The 19,337-nt window shown below is 35.6% G+C and overlaps 1 protein-coding gene across 3 annotated transcripts; it reads right to left on the bottom strand.

Annotated features, from left to right (window-relative positions):
* Positions 1-58: 58 nt before the first annotated feature.
* Positions 59-4,491, bottom strand: LOC102593653 (probable thylakoid lumen protein sll1769). 3 transcript variants are annotated; one of them, XR_001471928.1, is made up of 3 exons: positions 2,267-2,285; positions 836-990; positions 59-459 (listed from the first exon to the last, which is right to left on the bottom strand). XR_001471928.1 is itself a non-coding variant. In XM_006364203.2 (3 exons), the coding sequence occupies exons 1-3, from the start codon at positions 4,382-4,384 to the stop codon at positions 253-255; spliced, it is 543 nt and encodes a 180-aa protein (XP_006364265.1). In that variant the 5' UTR covers positions 4,385-4,491; the 3' UTR covers positions 59-252. The 3 variants fall into 3 exon arrangements, 2 of the variants coding, with proteins under 2 accessions (XP_006364265.1, XP_015159347.1); XM_006364203.2 differs by lacking the exon at positions 2,267-2,285 and adding an exon at positions 4,204-4,491; XM_015303861.1 differs by lacking the exon at positions 2,267-2,285 and adding an exon at positions 4,208-4,491 and having other exon boundaries at positions 836-991.
* Positions 4,492-19,337: the final 14,846 nt, after the last annotated feature.

Here is a 19,337-nt window from a genome sequence, read left to right as displayed (position 1 = left end):
TGATGTGGTGATAGCTCTGTCATCTATATACAATTTTTTGCACCATCGACACGACTTACAACATTGTACTAGAATTTATTACGTTTTATCAACTATGTATGTAAAGTGAAAAGGTACAATATTTATGGTGAAATGATATTCACAGAGAAAGTTCTGTTCCTCTTCCACAAGTATCATACTGTTCCATTGAACAAATCTAAACTAGGTATAACAAGATTTCATCACAAGGATGAATGTAATACAACTACAGTATCAGTCTCCATTTGATATCCCTAACTCAGAGTCCTTGGCAGGCTGGGAATTTATGTTTGTTCGTGGACTAGCTATGTTCCCAGAAGCTGAGGCTGCAGTTGCTGTCGATGAATCTGCTTCAAACGAGTTGGAAATAAGTCCTTGTGTTTCCATCGTTTCACGTGCTGCTTTCTCTTTGGCTTGTTTGGCTCTTTCAAGAACCTCCTCCTGTTTTTGCACAAACCATTGAGGTTACACATTTCTCGCAAAGTAGTCTATAATCTTTATTACTAAGGATTTTAAACAACTCTGGACATCCAGGAATCATAAACAAGAATTTCATCGTTACGATGCTTAGCCTGTGAATAACATAGTAAAGATACACAGGCTGATTGTGTGTATACCAAGAGGAAACATTATGCAAAATTTTAGCTTTTTCTAATTTTACAGGTTTTCTTGTAGTTGTTGGTAAATGCCAATCCGAAACTATTAAATATCATTGAATGAGGGCCTCCCAAAGGAAAATAAAACAAATTGCTCAGACCATTCATATTAATTAATGTAACTTATAGCATTTAGTTTTGCAACTTCAACTACTTAATACCTGAAAGTCCTGAACTTGCTTTTGTTGCTCTGCTTGCAATCTGCCAACTGTACTTAGGAACTCCCCTACTGTAGACTCTATGCGCTCAGTAACTGCTTCTGCCAGAGCTTTACCTAAAAAGAACGCATCAAGGATATTCTTACTCTCATTTTCACCTGCAAGAGAGATGATTTTAGTTATTGGAAGATATGCAGGAATCTAGCAAGACTGAAGAAACAACAAATTAGTGGCTAATCTCATATTATAAAGGAAACTCGATGACACCCTCCGTGCACCCAACCAAACCAAAGCAAGAGGAAAAAGAAAGTCTAGACAAGCCAAAAAGAAATGGGAAGAACTAATGGAAGGTGTATTCTCGGTTTCAAGTTACAAAGCAAGTCTCTTTGAACCGCTACTACAAATCATAAACAAATTGCAGGCTCTTCAAATGGAGCAGAGAGAGAATTTATTCCAAATGAAGGGAGATGTCCCAAGTCAGAAGGACTGTACAATAGGCAAGAACTCCCAAGGCAGAAGATGACTTTGCAGTCAGCAGAAGTTTGCATTCTGGACACAAAAATGATAGAACTACTCTATTAATTCTAATTGATCAGTATGTAGAACTTGTATATCAAGGAGGACACTGCCCTCAAGTTGCTTCTCTTTTTCTGTTGAGCATCTTGATGATTCGTTGTACTTGGTTATTTCGTGTGGTCACAATTAGATCTCCTAGCTGTAGAGTCACAGTCATAGCTTCTAAGTTTTAATTATCCATATCACTCTGGCCAACCACATGACTACCAAACTGGAACTACTTTAACACAAGGTAAGGCATATTTAATAATACAAACCAAAGGCTTCGACTATTATCCAACATCCGTAGCTTAAGTATACCGTATGACTAGGCAGGATATACTGTACCTCCTTCATATCACCTTTGCTAAACAATATTTTTTAGCTTACAAGCAGCACACCACCATACCATAATGGTACCAAGGACAACAAATAGAGACAAATATGAGAAATGGGTGATATTCCCTACTGAATAACAAAAAATTAAAATGAAATAGCAGTGGAGAAATGGCAAACCAATCCAAGTTAGCCAATACAGCTTTTAAACAAACAGAACTGAAACAAGAATTCTTTGCCCCTCCTTTTGTACCAAGAAGCAAGTCCAAAACACAAGTGTAATGGATTCGTCTATTATAAATTACTCCTCTGACTTATATTATACGACACCCTTTCCTGTTTAATCTATCTAAAAAGAATGGCATCTTTTTCTTTTTTGAATTTGTTTAAATTAACATACCCAGTTTAAACTTAATGACACGACTTGTGGACCCACTTGATAAAATTCATTCTTTTACAATGAGAGAGAAAAAGAAAGACATGTGAAATCCTCACCGAGCACTCATGTAATAGGATAATTAGGGTACTTAGGATATGGCTTACATGTCAAACATCTTCTTCAATTTATTAAACTCCGTATCCGGTCAAACACCTACATATAACACAGGGGAGGGAATATTAGTTATGGAGATATCTCAGACATCTTGAATAAGGTGATGGGACACGTTTAATAGTTAGAGCTCTATCTCTAGGAAGGAAGACACTATTGGGAAGCTCACTCTAGGTAGGGCTCAAAGCAGAAGGTCGAACCTATCATTTCGCAAGAATCATAAAGTTAAAACTAATCAATATGGACATGTGAAGATTTTTTTTCCCCTTAATTCTCCGGGATCAATAGTAATTCTAGTTTTAGACAAGTTTCCTTTGAAGTAGATATGACTACCAAGTATATCTGGTATCTTACTCCTTGCGACTCAAGGCCCCAACCGACCAGTTAGACAATTTGCAAAAGGGAGAAACCATAACTTATCATCATGGATACTAAAAGCAAGCGATTGGATTCAAGATCTTCAGTCAGTACGTTTTCAGTCACTGATGCCACATCAACAACAAGTTAAGTCGGTAAATGTGCAATACCACAACACAGCAGCAGACCTACATTATGACTACAGAGTGCACGTTCACCCATAATCGGTGGCTCAAGAACAGAAATGTGGGTAGGAAACTATAAGAAAGGTCATACTGGAAAAGGAGGTCCATCCTCAAAATGCACTCATGGGTGCCCCTGGCAAGAAGCTGCTCCTTTGTTCTTTAATTGCACATCAATCACAAGTTAAATTCATGTCTTGCACATAGAAGCTCTTTCTTTCTTTTCCTTTTGTCACTTCGATTTGGCACTCGAACTCTAATACGAAAGACTGCTCATGGCAAGTGTGAAAGTGAGAATTAATACACAAGTGATTCCCAGTAGAGGAAGTTTCAAGTACCTTGGGTCAATAATCCAAGAAAACATGGAGATTGATGATGATGTTGGCCATCATATTAGAGCGGGGTGGATGAAATGAAGGCTCACATCTGGTGTGTTGTGTGATAAGAATGTCCCAACAAGACTTAGAAGGTAAGTTTTATAAAGTGTTTATGAGACAAACTATGTTATAAAGGGCGGATTGTTGGCCAGTCAAAAACTCGCAAATTCGAAATGAGAATGTTGAGATGGATGTGTGAGCATACTAGGAGAGATAAGATTAAGAATAAAGATATTCGAGACAAGGTGGAGGTGACTTTTGTGGTGGACAGGATAAGGGAGGTAAAAACTGAGATGGTTCCGGCATATGAAGAGGAGATGCACCAATGAGAAGGTGTGAAAGGTTGGCTATGGTGGGTATGAGAAGATGTTGAGGTAGGCCAAAGAAATACTGGGTCGGGGAGCTTAGACATGACATGGCTCACTTGACCCAAGATAGGAGGATACGAAGGTAGAGTATTATGGTAGAAAGTGAGTAGATAGTCAAACATTGTCTAGTTTTCCTTATTAATAATCTTATTATTCCTCTCCTACATTCTAATCATTATGCGTCAATTACCTTATATTTGTTCATTTTGTTGTTTCTATTATTCTCTTCTCATTTACTTTTAACATGACTTCTTCATTATTCTATTTTCATTCCATACTTGATTTTAATATGCTTTACTTAAGTCAAAGGTTTATCGAAAACAACCTCACTACCTTCACAAAGTTAGGAATAAATCTACATACACACCACACTCCCCAGACTCCACTTATTAAATTACACCGGATATGTTATCGCTGTTATTGTACTTAATTAAACATGATTATTTGTGTTTAGTATACTACATATTAACTTATTTCTTTTGTACACACTTTTTTCCAAGACTAAAACCCTTTCCATCCTTTCATTAACTTCAAACCCTTCCACTACCAGAACAATTACTGGGTGACAGTAATATACACCCCTACTTCCTTGAAAGGCTAAACATAAATACATGTTTAAAAGATTGTTGAAAAAAATAGGACATACCAGGAGGAGGAGGAGGGTTGGAGCTGAAATTACAAGTGAAAGTGAGTGGTGCAACATTTCCACTTCTGTTTGTGGTTGGAAAAGAGGAATTCCATGGGGGAATGATGCAATTACGTTGGAGACGATGAGTAGGAGAAGGAGCAGGAGAATACAGTGAGGAAATTGTGAATACCCCACTCATATTCTCACTTGAATTTCAGATCTGATTGATTCACTGATTATCGATGGGATTTTTTTTTCTTACCTGTGGTGGGCTGCTCTACTCGTATTCTTCAAATTTGTTTTTAACTTTATAGTGTACTAATATTTCTATTCATTCTTTCCACTCTTTTTTTTTTGGTAAGAGGAGTAGGTGGAGATAATTAAAGAAAAAGGGAAAAAATATCTTTAAATTACATGAAATTCAATAAAAATATTTGAGTCATTAATATTTAAGTTCAAAAATGTTTATCTTGTTATTTTTAGGTCAAAAGTGTCATTTTTAGAATACATTATTTTCTTAATAAAATATTATTTCTAAAAAATCTTTTTCCTTTTAAAGCTCTTTTTATCAATTAAAATAGAATTACATTATATACTTTTAAAACTGATACATTATATATATATATATGGTAACAGTATTAATAATTCTTATTTAGATAATAATTTTAAGAATTCTAATAAGATGGAAAATATTTTGTATTTCTTAACATTTTTCAAATTGAAGTAGGATAAACAATTGCTAATATATTTCCAAAATTTTAAAATTAATATGAAAAAGAGTTAACAATAACTCCTTGATATTTTAAAGATATTTTTTTATTAGAAAAATGTAATAAATCTTTGTGTTTTATGACATTATAATTGCTATATCTTAATTTTAATATTAGCATATGCTTATGCTTCTTCAATTAAAAGAATATTAAGAAATAAAAATATACTCTATTTCATTAGGAAAAATAATTTATCATTAAATAACAATTAATGATCGTTTCAATATGTTCTTTTATATAGAAAAAATAATGATGTGTTATAATATTTTTATCAAGAAAAAGTTGTGTTTTTAAAAAATAATAATAATTGTGTTTAATGATGGAGGTGATAGTGTCTAATTAATCTTCACATTCTATTTTTTCAAATGGGACGTAACTTCGTCGGACTGAACAAAAATAATTAATTTTAAATTTTGGAGTATTACAGTTATCGCCTAATTTTAGAAAAATTAAAAAATCCTATTAAAAATTCAAGAAATTGTATCTACGAAATCAATTAGATTCTAGGTAAGAGTCTAAGGTATTCCAAAGAAAAGTTATTAACACCCTTCAGAAATCATAACTATGGATCTCGATTGAACTCATTTTTTCGATTGAGGAGATAATTCTTTTGTTTTTTCACGAATATAATAACCATTAAATATATACAGAGAATAAAGTAAAGTATTAATGAAAGACACCTAATATTTGCATATCGTCAATAACATAGATCAACAACAAGAAGAAATTAGAAGAATATTCAAAATGCCTTTCGAGTGTCTTCCTCGGGAAGTAGCTCTGAGTACCTACAAAACACTTAGTAAAAGTGTTTGTAATGAATAAATATTGATCAAACTAAAGTAAGCAAATGATAATAAAAAAATAAAATTCAATTTATGTATGTGTCATGAGAGGCCTTGAAAATCAATTAAATTTCTTCATCGGCCAAGTATCGTAGTATCTTGCTCAAATTAGTTAATATCCATGAATTATAATATTAAAAAATGTGGAAAACAAATCAACACAAAACCAAACACGAATATTACAAAAAAATAATAACAATTTCATAGTAAGATAACAAAGAACGGAGCAACAATAGCAAAACTAGAGCAACAACCATAATAAAAAGGAAAAAATGACAAATATACCCCTGAACTTTTATAAATAGTATGCGTATACCCTTCGTTATACTTTTAGGACGTCAGTATCCTTGCCGTTCAAATTTTGGAGCATATATACCCTTTAAGTTAACAGTGGTACACGTGTCGCGATCCTAACCACTGACTTGATATTTGTTAAATTTCTGCCCAAAATTAAAAAACTCCACCTGAATTAATCTAGAAACCCGCCCAAATACATAATACCCATGACCCGAAAATATTAACCCAAATCCCCAAATCAATTCACCTAAGGGAGAAGAACAAAAGTGGCAACCGTAGCTCGCCACTACACGACGGCTGAAGATGTATAATTGTAGGCTGAAGCATGATCGGAAGGGCAAAATATTGAAGCACGAGTATCAATCAAAGCAGCTTCCGTTAACGAGGATACAGCCAGATCCCCGATGGTTCATCAATACTCGGGAGAAATTGGAATCCTTTAGAGAAGAGATCCAGGATCGGCTTTCTAGCAACTACAATATCATAATGAATGGAAGTAATTTGCCTATGTCCCTTGTGAATGAGCACAAGAAGAAAGGAAAAGCTCATCAACTTGGCAGTAAGCCTTCTGCTGGAACAGAGAAGAAACACGCAAAACATTTTAAATCATTAGCCAAGAAGGCCGACACGCCTTAAGATCTCCCCTTCCACAATTCATGAAGAGACAGACCATCTAAATACAACTTTTTTCCAAGATGATTCGAGGGAGAAGCCAAAGATAAGATTGGATAACTCAGATTTTAGTAAATTAGTAGATACTTCAGTTTATTCGAGAACTTTAGGGAAGTAAAAGTAGAGTCTTATATAAATATCAAGAAGACAACTATGATACTTAGTTTCTTGGAATGCTGGTAGAACAACGACTATTGACAATTGCTGTTGATTTTGGCTTTGAGGAATAACTCCTTTATGAGTTGATTTTTTTTTTCATATTCTGAGTTTGTTTAAAAATAAAAATAAAAAAATCACCTAATTTAAGATCCTACTCCGACCCCAAAACTCCTTCTCTTTCTCATTCACCTCTTCTCTCCAAACAAATCTAACCCTACTACTTAACCAAATCCTAATCCTAGTATCAGTCTTTGTGCTTGTTTGGATGGGTCTTCCTCTTCTATGAGAAAGTTGAGGAGAAATTGGAGGATTTAGTGTTGAGGATGATTTGGGGATGAAGATGGGGAAAGATGCTGCTAAACAAGTGTTTAAGTTGCTTAATTTGAAATTAAGTGAATTGATTTGGGGATTTGGGTTAATATTTTCGGGTCATGGGTATTATGTATTTGGGCGGGTTTCTAGATTAATTCGGGTGGATTTTTTTAATTTTGGGCAGAAATTTAACAAATATCAAGTCAGTGGTTAGGATCGCGACACGTGTACCACTGTTAACTTAAAGGGTATATATGCTCCAAAATTTGAATGACAAGGATACTGACGTCCTAAAAGTATAACGAAGGGTATACACATATCATTTACAAAAGTTCGGGAGCACATTTGTCCTTTTTCCCAATAAAATAACCAAAAAATTGGTATGATACAAATTTTAAAAAATAAGTGTAAAACATTTTGAGGAGTTATGTAATCAAAAGAGATTATAAACACATTTGGAAGATAAAATGGTTGGTTTAATTACCATGTCACCAAATAGATCTAAAAGGCTAACTCCAATGCTTAATGAGAGTATTGTTTGAAAGAGATTATAGCCAATTCCCACGCCAATGCAAACTAGCATGTAACTGCAATTACAACCAATCGTAAGTGTATATATCTAACACAATCTTAAACTTAGCACGAGAGTACCAGAACACATGATTAAGTGATCTTATTAGATAGTTTCTACTCAAATTTTAGAAAGTATATCTAGTAAAAACACCTTACATGCATTCAGGTGCTCAACTGAAAGAAAAAATATATTCTATTATGTTATATTTCACGGATGGTATTCTTCCTATAAGTAAAACAAGAAGAATTATCACGAAGAGAGTGAAACACTTGCACATAAACATAAACATGACTTATTTCAATTGAACATCCGAACTGGTTGAACACATGATGAAGTGTTTTTATTTATAGACATTTTCTATTCAAATTTTAGAAAATGTCTAGTAAAAACACCTTACGTTCAGATACTCAATTAAAAAAATAATAATATTATATCATGTTATATCTCTTTCTCATTCACCTCTTCTCTCCAAACAAATCTAACCCTACTACTTAACCAAATCCTAGTATCAGTCTTTGTGCTTGTTTGGATGGGTCTTCCTCTTCTATGAGAAAGTTGAGGAGAAATTGGAGGATTTAGTGTTGAGGATGATTTGGGGATGAAGATGGGGAAAGATGCTGCTAAACAAGTGTTTAAGTTGCTTAATTTGAAATTAAGTGAATTGATTTGGGGATTTGGTTAATATTTTTGGGTTATGGGTATTATGTATTTGGGCGGGTTTCTAAATTAATTCGGGTGGATTTTTTTAATTTTGGGCAGAAATTTAACAAATATTAGGTCAGTGGTTAAGATCGAGACACGTGTACCACCATTAACTTAAAGGGTATATATGCTCCAAAATTTGGACGGCAAGGATACTGACGTCCTAAAAGTATAACGAAGGGTATACACATACCATTTACAAAAGTTCGGGAGTATATTTGTCCCTTTTCCCTAATGAAAATAAAAAATATTTTTTTTATTAAATTTAAAGCAACAATAATAAGAATGATAAAACTGTAGTGACATCTAAAGCAAAAAGAATCATTGACTTGAATTTGCAATTGATAAAAAAAAGCTGTTCTCAAGATAGCTGCAATTGATGTTGAAATTTCATCCAAAAAATCTAGTTTGCTCAAAGAAGAAAAGAGGAATGAAGAGCTCTCAGATGAAGAAAGTAAATATATTTTCAAATAGATATCAACAAAGCATAGCACCGCCTAAATGAAGCAAAAGAGATACGTGTCAAGAAATACAACTGGGACTAGCTAATATTTATCTTTTGTATTTACAGTATTTTTTATACATAATGTTTCTATTATTTAGTTTCTAGAATGTATAGCTGGTAGAATTCTGTTACGAAAGGATTCCTTTTTTCATGTATAAATAGGTGTACAGAGTAATGAAAAAATACACATAATTTTTTTCCATCTTTTATCTTCAATTTCTTCATGGTATCAGAGCAAGGTTTGATAAAACTGCTCATTGTTTAATCTGTTCTTTCTTTCTTCTTTCCTTATGGCTATAGAAGAAGAAACCCCTGCAGTTAAAGGTGCTGGATCTCCTTCCATGGATCCCAGCCACCTTTATTTTCTGCATTCCTCAGATCATCCTGGGATGAACTTGGTCAATACCATTTTCGATGGCACATGGTATGGAGGTTGGTGTAGGTCAGTCTTATTGCTCTTTCAGCCAAAAATAAAATAGCCTTCATCGATGGGACTTGTATTGCACCTGCTTCAAATTCTCCAGAGTTCAAATTCTAGAGTAGGTGTAATGATATGGTTTTGTCATGGCTTCTTAATTCTCTCTCAAAAGAAATTTCTACTAGTGTCATATACTTCGTTACTGCAAAGAACCTCTGGACAGACCTAGAGGAAAGGTTTGGACAACCAAATGGAGCACAATTGTACCACTTGCAAAAAGAATTGAATGATTTAGTTCAAGATACAAATGACATAGCTGGTTATTTTACAAAGATAAAAAAAATATGGGATGAACTCGACACTTTAAATGAAAATATGAGGTGTGGTTGTAATTGTAATTGTGGTGGAAAGGATAAACTCACTAAGTCTTTGCAAGATAAGAGACTTATTCATTTTCTTATGGATTTAAATGAAGCTTATGCCTCTGTTAGGGAAAACATTCTCATGATCACTCCTTTGCCCAGTGTCAATGTGGCTTATTCTCTATTAATTCAGGATGAGAAACAAAGAGAAGTCTATGTGAACCATCAGTATCCTGGAGATTTTTTTTTTCTGTAGTAAATCAAACTGCTCAGAAACTAGGAAAATTATTTTTTCTAGAGATGTCATTTTTCATGAATCCATCTTTCCTTTCTCTACTCCTATTTCCCCTCTTCCTATTTTTCCTCAAGATCATGATTGTAGCAGTTCTGATTTTTTACAGCCTGATAATTGTTTGATCCTAGTTTATGGACAAATGAATGTTCATCTCCTCAAACATCAAACAATTCTTCCGCTCCATCTCCAAACACAATGGATCCTCACTCTCATATCACTTCTTCTGTATTTCCTCCCCTTCCTACTTCTACAGTTGCTACCATGATTGGAAGAGTTGTTACTAAACCTTCTTATCTCAGTGATTATGTGTGTAATGCAATATGCTTCACGCAACTCACTTCTTCTTGTTTTATTCCACATGTGCAGCCATCTATTATACATTTTTCATCCCTCTTTATTTCTAATCAGAACTTGTTAAACTCTATTTCCTCTATCACTGAACCAACCAGTTATGCCCAAGCTTCATTACATGCCGGCTGGCAGCAAGCCATTCTAACTGAGTTTGAGGCATTGATATCTAATCAGACTTGGGAAGTTATGGATTTCCCAACAGGTCACAAGACTCTACCATGCAAATGGGTTTGCAAAGTTAAATATAAATCTAATGGAAGTATTGAATGACTCAAAGCTCGACTGTTATACGAGGGGATACTCAAAGGGAAGGCATCGACTATAATGAAACTTTTTCCCCAGTTGTTAAAATGACTACCATCAGATTTTCTTTTTGCTATTGCAGTAAAGAGAAATTGGGAAATTTTTCAGTTGGATGTAAACAACGCTTTTCTCTATGGAGAATTGTTCGAAGAGGTTTATATGAAGTTTCCTCCGGGAATGCAGCCCTCTTCTCCTAATCTAGTTTGTAAACTGAAAAAAATTCTTTACAGTTGAAAACAGACATCCAGACAATGGTATGCCAGACTACCAACTGCTCTCAACTTTAAATGGTATGTGTCTTCTTTAAATGATTACTCTTTATTTTATAAGAAGGACATGGATCTCATATCAATTGTGGCAGTATATGTTGATGATATTCTAATGACCGAAAACAACCTTAGTGAGTTGAATGCTCTAAAACAGTTCTTGGATAGTGAATTCAAGGTCAAAGATTTGGGGGCAGTTCATTATTTTCTAGGTATGGAAGTCATCAGAGAAAAATAGGGGATCATTCTCAGTCAAAGAAATTTACCTTGGAACTGTTGAGTGAATTTGGGTCTCAAACTTCAGTTGTTGTGAATTCCCCTTTGGATTCTTCTATCAAGCTCAAATCGAATGAAGGTGATTTACTTCTTGACCTACTGTTTATCGACGACTCTTAGGAAAATTGAATTTCCTAACTCACACTCGTCCTGATCTCTCATTTGCGGTGCAACATCTCAGTCAATTTATGCAGCAGCCACGGTTTGCCCCATTTTTTGGCTGTTTTACGAGTCCTTCGATATCTTCGACTTGCTCCAGCATAAGGTCTGTTCTTCTCCACTAATCATTCTCTTGAACTATTGGCTTATTGTGACTTCGATTGGGTGTCTTGCCTGAATTCTTGGCGTTTTGTTAGTAGATATTACATCACCCTTGGTGGGTCTCCGATAGTTGGAAATCGAAGAAACAGGCATCAATATCATTATGTTCCGCTGAAGCGGAATATCGATCCATGCGTTGGGTTGTTGGTGTACTCACTTGGCTTGTTTATTTTCTTGATGATCTTTCAACTCCACCGTCTCTTCCAGTTTCGGTGCACTCGGATAGTTAATCAGCCCTTCACATCGTCAAAAATCTTTTTTTCCATGAGCGGACTAAACACGTTGAGCTGGACTGTCATTTTTTCCGTCAACAGTACCTGTTCGGTCTCATTTCACTCTGTTTTGTTCCTTCTTCTTCCCAGTTGGCGGACCTTTTCACAAAGCCCTTATCCAGACCTTTTCATCTCTCCGTTTTGGGGAAGCTGGGTGTTGCCGGCGTCCCCTCCACCTTGAGGGGTGAGGTGTTGAAATTTCATCCAAAAAATCTAGTTTGCTCACAGAAGAAAAGAGGAATGAAGAGCTCTCAGATGAAGAAAGTAAAGATATTTTCAAATAGCTATCAACAAAGCAAAGCACCGCCTAAATGAAGCAAACGAGATACAAGTCAAGAAATACAAATGGGACCAGCTAATATTTATCTTTTGTATTTACAGTATTTTTTATACATAATATTTTTATTATTTAGTTTCTAGAATATACAGCTGGTAGAATTTTGTTACGAAAGGATTCCTTTTTTCATGTATAAATAGGTGTACAGAGAATTAGAAAAAAATACACAGAATTTTTTTCCATCTTTTATCTTCAATTTCTTCAGTTGAAAATCTAATTTTGTCCAACTTGTCGAAAAAGATGGCCACGCCAATAGTTGGCCAACCCCTATCGATAGAGGTTGCGCCAGCCATTACCTTCACCACCAAAGTATCATACACAAATACCATAAAATCAATACAACCACAATATAAACTTTTATTTTAGAAGTAAATTGCTTAACTTTATATTGTAGGATGGGAAGATATTCTTCATATCAAGATCTGATTCTCTCCTTGTATACTTGTTGTAATCTAGAATATCATATTTATGATTCTTTCTCCTTGTATAAAATATATGATTATGTATAATCTCATATTTCATGGGATTTAAGTGATTTTGTTCCACAATTTGTATAGGTCATATACATGACTTTATATACTTAAGAGGATCAAATCTTGATATGGAAAATATCTATTATTAGACAACAATTTCCATCTTTTTCATTCTTAGAGAGCATATTGATAAATTTTAGTCATGTTTTGCATTTCTCTTTTACCGTTATACACCATGCAAGTTCGAGTCAAATTGTCACTTCACAATGTATATATTACATGTATATTTGGTTAACAACCCAATCCCAATCTTCTACACAAAGTCACAAACTGTACATCACTGGTGAGTTGCATTGAATAAGCAACTTACCGTAAACTTGCAAAGGAGGTTCAAAGATATCTCTTGTGAGTATTGAGAAATTTTAGTCATGTTTGGTAAAATGCTATATCAATAATTATTTTTTAATGAGCATGCCAAGTTAAAATGTGACAAGTAAAAGTGAACCCATGGAATATATAACTCTTTCTCTACCTTCTACATAATTTGCTGGTCCATTCTAAAGATTTTATATATTCAGTCCACTCTTATTCAATTTACAAAGCTTTCCTTTCTTTCATCAAACTAATTTTTGAGAACATGCGTTTGTCTCTTGTAATTACCATAAGATTTCTATTTTAAAAAAATGAATTTCAAAATAGAAAATATACATGTATTTCACGCTACTTAGTATAAATATTTGAAAATAATTTAAATACAATCACAATATGTATAAATAGTTATTCATAAAATTAAGTAATCAAAGTGTAACACCAAATTAAAACTTAACACCAAATGGACAATCTGATAATCATATCAAATAGTTTTAAGAAATTATAGATCATTTTGATATGTAGATTTCGCATGAATTATTAGTTGTGAAGATGTCATATAATATTTGAAGAGAATATATAAAAATTTATCAATATCCATACATTATTATACCAGATGTACATTATGTTCATCCCACAAATATTTGAAAAATGAGATGAAATAGAGTAGACTAAAAATAAGAAAATATCTAATGAATTCTAAAACTTTTGAATAACAAAATTAAAAAGAGAAACAATTCCAGTATAAAAGAATGAAGGAACTTCCTCAATAACTAACACAAGCATAAATAGATTTACCTCTTTTTTGTTGCATATGTGATGAGCAAATACATTCATCATCAATCATCCATAAACCATTATACATTAGAGTAACTAAGTGTATGCATGCATTAACTGATTAACATAAAGTGACTGTGATGAGCAATATAATTACATTCATCAATAATCATCCATCAACAATTATACATCAGAATAACTAAGTGTATTGTAACGACCTGTTCCCGTCGTTATAGAAAAGCTAACGGGGAAAATTTTTGGCCTCAATTTTTTTTTTGTAGTAACTTGGAATTTCCCAACCTAGTCCAGATTTGGACGAAATCGGAGTCAGTAAGGTCTATGGAAATTTGGTAACAATTGGGTGATTTAATTATGATTTTGATCACATGCGTAGATAGCTAAGACGTTAAGGAACCCGTACGACTTTATGGAATTGAATTCGGGTGAGTAGATCTCCCGAAATTGATCTTAGCATGAACGGGTAGTTTCTGAGTGTCGTTGGTTGAAGGTATGTTGTGAAATTAGGGTATTGGAATTATTAAATTAGCTCACTATTCCGTGTAAGCCTCTACGACGAGAATTTGTGCCGCCAGGGCGGGGCCGCTGTAGCGAGGTGGTACCGTTGTGGTGGGACAATCGCGATTTAAGTCTGAAATAAACCCCAAAACGTCTTTATTCTACAATTTTCGTTCTTGAGAGTAAGAAGACGAACCCCATGCGATTCTTGACAATTTTCCACCATTCTTAAGGCTAATGGTACGGTTTTAACTCCCCTAATCCAGTTTTCAATTCGTAGAACATAATCTAATGGGTAATTCGATGATGGAGGGTTTTGATGTGGGAATTATGGTGGAAAAAGCCCTAATTTGGATATTGGGATCATGGGTTTGATCTAGGGCTGATAAGATTATTGGTAATTCGGGTAATTAGTTATTGTTTATTGATTCCCGTATTATATTAATTTTTTGTAGACCAAGAACAAGCGGAATGAATTCGGAAAGGGAAAAATCAAGCTTCTGAGGGGATTTAAGCTTGTTTCAAGGTAGGTGATGGTTGTGATTTCATGTTGTGTGATGTATGTTTGTTCTTGCTTCATTATAATAAGTGTATGTATGCGAATGTTGCACTATTGATCACACTATTTGTACATGATGATAGATGAATGATGAATGCCATGAATCATGACTTGATTATATGATTATGAGAATGTACTTTGTGATTGTGATTGTGGCTTTTTGAATGTATCGGGTGTTGCGTTCTGACACACTAACTTGGATCGGTTGCCACGTTCCGACATAAATATGGTATCGGTCACCACGTTCTGGCATAAACATTGGATCAGATACCACGTATCGGTACGCTAACAGTTTGGGTTTGGGTTCCATGAGAGGACCATTGACTTGACATAACTGTGTAATTGAGAATTGTGAACTTGATCGTTATTCTTAAATGATATTGATATTGTATATATTCGGTGTATGCATGTTATTATTATGTTTTAATGGCTTATGTATGTTGCACTTAGTGGGATAGCCGCGTGATCCTACCATTACACTGTTGTTGTGTACTGATACTGCACTTGCTATTTCTTTGTTGAGTACACAACATCCTCAAACGGCCATTGACAGACCTCGCTTAGAAGATCAGTGATCGTTTGAATTCAAGGGTGAGCCAGTTCTTTCTGGTTACCATGAGTTCTCTTTCTGTCTATGTCCACATTTCAGACTTAGACTAGTAATTTAGTTAGTCTTATGTTTAGTTGGGGTTGTACCCTTCTTGTTTAGACTTATGGATCTTTTTAGAGTTTTGGTACATTGACTTTCAAGTTCTAGGTATTACTTCCGCAATGTTAGTTTTGGTTGTTAGACCTTTGTTGGAGTTTATGGGAAGTTCCTATCTTTTCCTTAGCATTTAAACCTGATTTCGTAACTTTAAATTCCTTAGTTGTTTGGTTAGCTAATTAGTATTAATACTTCTCCCACCGAAGGGTTAATGTGGGTGTCAATTACGACGGTCTGGGTCGTGACAAAGTTGGTATCAAAGCTTAGGTTCGTTAATCTCAATGTACCAAAATGAGTCTAGTAGAGTCTTGTATAACGGTACAGAGACGTCTGTAATTTTATTTGAGAGGCTATAGGACTTTAGGTAATCACTTTATTTTTTTTTTGTCTTCTTTTGTGCAATAACTTGATTCCAATTGGTATCTGGCGATTCAAATTGGTATCTAACCTCCTTCGCTTTTCTGTCCGCAGAGGTCGCGGTCGAGGCAGGGGTAGAGTAAGAGCTAAGGCTAGAGGCCGAGGAAGGGTGGCGCCTACTAGGGATAGAGCACTAGTTGGAGATGCTCTCATAAATGAGGCCCCTCATGCGCACCATGAAGAGGTAGAGGAGAATGTAGAGGTTGAGGAGGAGGAGAATGTTGGACAAAAGGAAGAGGTGCAGACTGAGATTACATGTATTCCTACCCTAGACCTAGTGTTAGCTCAACAAATCATGTCGTTCTTGAAATGATTAGTTGGTCTTGAAGTGCTTACCTCTGTTCAAGAAACCCAAGCTCCCGCCAATCCCCTTATTGCTATCACTGTCCCCAAGGTGGGTGGAAATGTAGGTAATGATGCTTTCTTCCATCCTTTATTCAGTCCTGTTATGACTGGTAATGAGTATCAGATGTTGACTATGTTCTTGAAGTTGAAACCGCTTGTGTTCTATGGTTCTGAGAGTGAGGATGCATATGAGTTCATCCTAGATTGCTATGAAAGGCTTTATAAATTAGGAATTGTCCATCAGCATGGAGTTGAGTTTGTGACCTTTAAGCTTTAAAGTGAGGCTAAGCAGTGGTGGAGAACTTAAGTGGAATGCAGATCTTCAGTTTTACCCCCACTTACTTGGACCCAGTTTCATGCTATGTTCTTAGAGAAGTATGTGCCTCAGACTTTGATGGATCGCAAGAAGGATGAGTTAATGGCTTTGGAACAAGGTGGTATGTCTGTGGCTGCTTATGAGGCAAAGTTCCATGCTTTGACTAGATATGCTACGCAATTGGTGACTATGGAGGAGGAAAGGATCCATTTATTTATTAAGGGCGAGACGGTCAGGCTAAAGCATTGGTTAAGAGGGCCAAAAAATCGGGTAACTTTCAAGGTTCTTACTCCAAGGGGTCAGGAAGGCTGACACTTGCAGCCAAGCTAATTCAGTCTGCTATGCCCGCCTCTATAGGTAATAACTCCGGAACTCTACCTCAAAATTTGATTCAGGATAGCCAGGGAGCTGCACCTTCGGCGGGCAACAAGCCATCTTTTGATCGTACATGTTACAACTATGGAGAACCTTGGCATATGAGGAGAGATTGTCCCCATATGCTTATATTGGATTCCACGCATCAGCAATCTAGAGTAGTGGTACCTGTGAGAAATGGTAATAATGGTCGAGGGGGTCCACAAGGTGGGCGAGGAGGAAAACAGCGAGGCCGCGGAGGTAGGAGAAATGACAACGCAGGAAGAGGTGCTGTGCATCCAGGCTGGGAAATCGCCCGTCAAGATTACATGGCTCAGTTTTATGCCTTTTCGGGCAAGACCGAGGCAGAGGCGCCTGACGCAGTGATCACAGGTACTATTCTTGTTTCTGACCGGATGGCTAATATGTTATTTGATATGGGTTTTACTTATCCCTATGTATTTGTGCGATTTGCCTCAGAATTTGCTATGCTTTGTGATATACTTTATGCCCCCATCCATGTTTCTACCCCAGTTGAAAAGTCTGTCATAGTCACCCATGTCTATCGTGCTTGTCCTATTTTGTTTATGGGTTTTCAGACTTGGGCTGATTTAGTGATTTTGGATATGACTGTCTTTGATATAATCTTAGGCATGACTTGGTTGTCCCCCTATTATGCTGTGCTTAATTGTAATACTAAGTCTGTAACTCTAGAAATTTCGGGAAGAGAAAATTAGAGTGGGAAGGGGTGTACAAGCCTAATCAAGCTAAGATCATATCCTCAATTCTGGCTAGGAAACTAGTAAGGCAGGGTTGTTTGGCTTATTTGGCTCATATTTAGGATGTTGAGGTTGAGTCTCCATCTATTGAGTCTATTTTTGTGGTGTCATAATTTAGAGAAGTGTTTCCTAATGATTTTCATGGTATGCCATACTAGTAAGGCAGGGTTGTTTGGCTTATTTGGCTCATATTCGGGATGTTGAGGTTGAGTCTCCATCTATTGAGTCTATTTTTGTGGTGTCATAATTTAGAGAAGTGTTTCCTAATGACTTGCCTGGTATGCCTTTGTATAGAGAAATAGATTTCTGTATTGATTTGGAGCGTGGTACGTGCCCTATTTCTATTCCTCCATATCGTATGGCTCCAACATAATTAAGAGAGCTTAAGGCTCAAATCCAAGAACTTCTTGATAAAGGATTTATTCATCCTAGTTCTTTCCCGTGGGGTGCTCTAGTTTTGTTTGTTAAGAAAAATGATGGTAGTTTGAGGATGTGTATAGATTACCGACAATTGAATAGGGTCACCATTCGAAACAAGTACCCATTGCCGAGGATAGATGATCTTTTTGACCAATTGCAAGGTGCATCAGTTTTCTCTAAGATTGATCTAAGGTCTGGTTACCATTAGTTTAAGATTAGGCCTGGGGATGTGCCCAAGACGGCGTTTAGAACCCGTTATGGGCACTACGAGTTCCTAGTTATGTCTTTTGGGTTGACTAATGCACCTGCAACTTTCATAAGTTTAATGACTATGGTGTTCAAGCCATTTCTTAATTCGTTTGTTATAGTCTTTATTGACAACATTTTGGTCTATTCGAAAAGTGAGGAAGAGCATACCGACCATCTTCGTATTGTTCTGGGTGTTCTTGGGAAACAAAGGTTGTATGTTAAATTTTCTAAGTTTGAATTTTGGTTGACTTTGATTGCATTTTTGGGGCATGTAGTTTCAAAAGAAGGAGTAATAGTAGATCCCCAAAAGATTGAGGCGGCTAAGAATTGGGTTCGGCCTAGCTCTGTGACGAAAGTTAGGAGTTTTGTGGGGCTCACTAGCTATTATCGTCGATTTGTGAAAAACTTTGCTTCTATTGCCACTCACTTGACAAATTTGACCAAAAAGGAGTTACCATTTGAATGGACTGAAAAATGTGAGGAGAGCTTCCAAAAGCTTAAGACTCATTTGACCACTGCACCTATTCTAGCATTACCGGTTGAGGGTAAAGATTTTATTGTTTATTGTGATGCTTCACATTCTGGTTTGGGTGCTGTGTTGATGCATGATAAGAATGTTATGGCTTATGCATCGCGTCAGTTGGAGGTGCATGAGAGAAATTATCCAACACATGATTTGGAGTTGGCAACGATAGTATTTGCTCTTAAGATCTGAAGACATTACCTTTATGGTGTTAAGTGTGAGGTGTTTACTGATCATCGTAGTTTGCAACATGTGTTCACTCAAAAGGATCTGAATTTGAGACATCGAAAGTGGATAGAGTTTTTTAAGGATTAT

Source organism: Solanum tuberosum, unplaced genomic scaffold (assembly GCF_000226075.1).
Source record: "Solanum tuberosum cultivar DM 1-3 516 R44 unplaced genomic scaffold, SolTub_3.0 scf00475, whole genome shotgun sequence".
In the NCBI taxonomy this organism is placed as follows: domain Eukaryota; kingdom Viridiplantae; phylum Streptophyta; class Magnoliopsida; order Solanales; family Solanaceae; genus Solanum; species Solanum tuberosum.
This window is presented reverse-complemented; position numbering and strand designations above follow the sequence as displayed.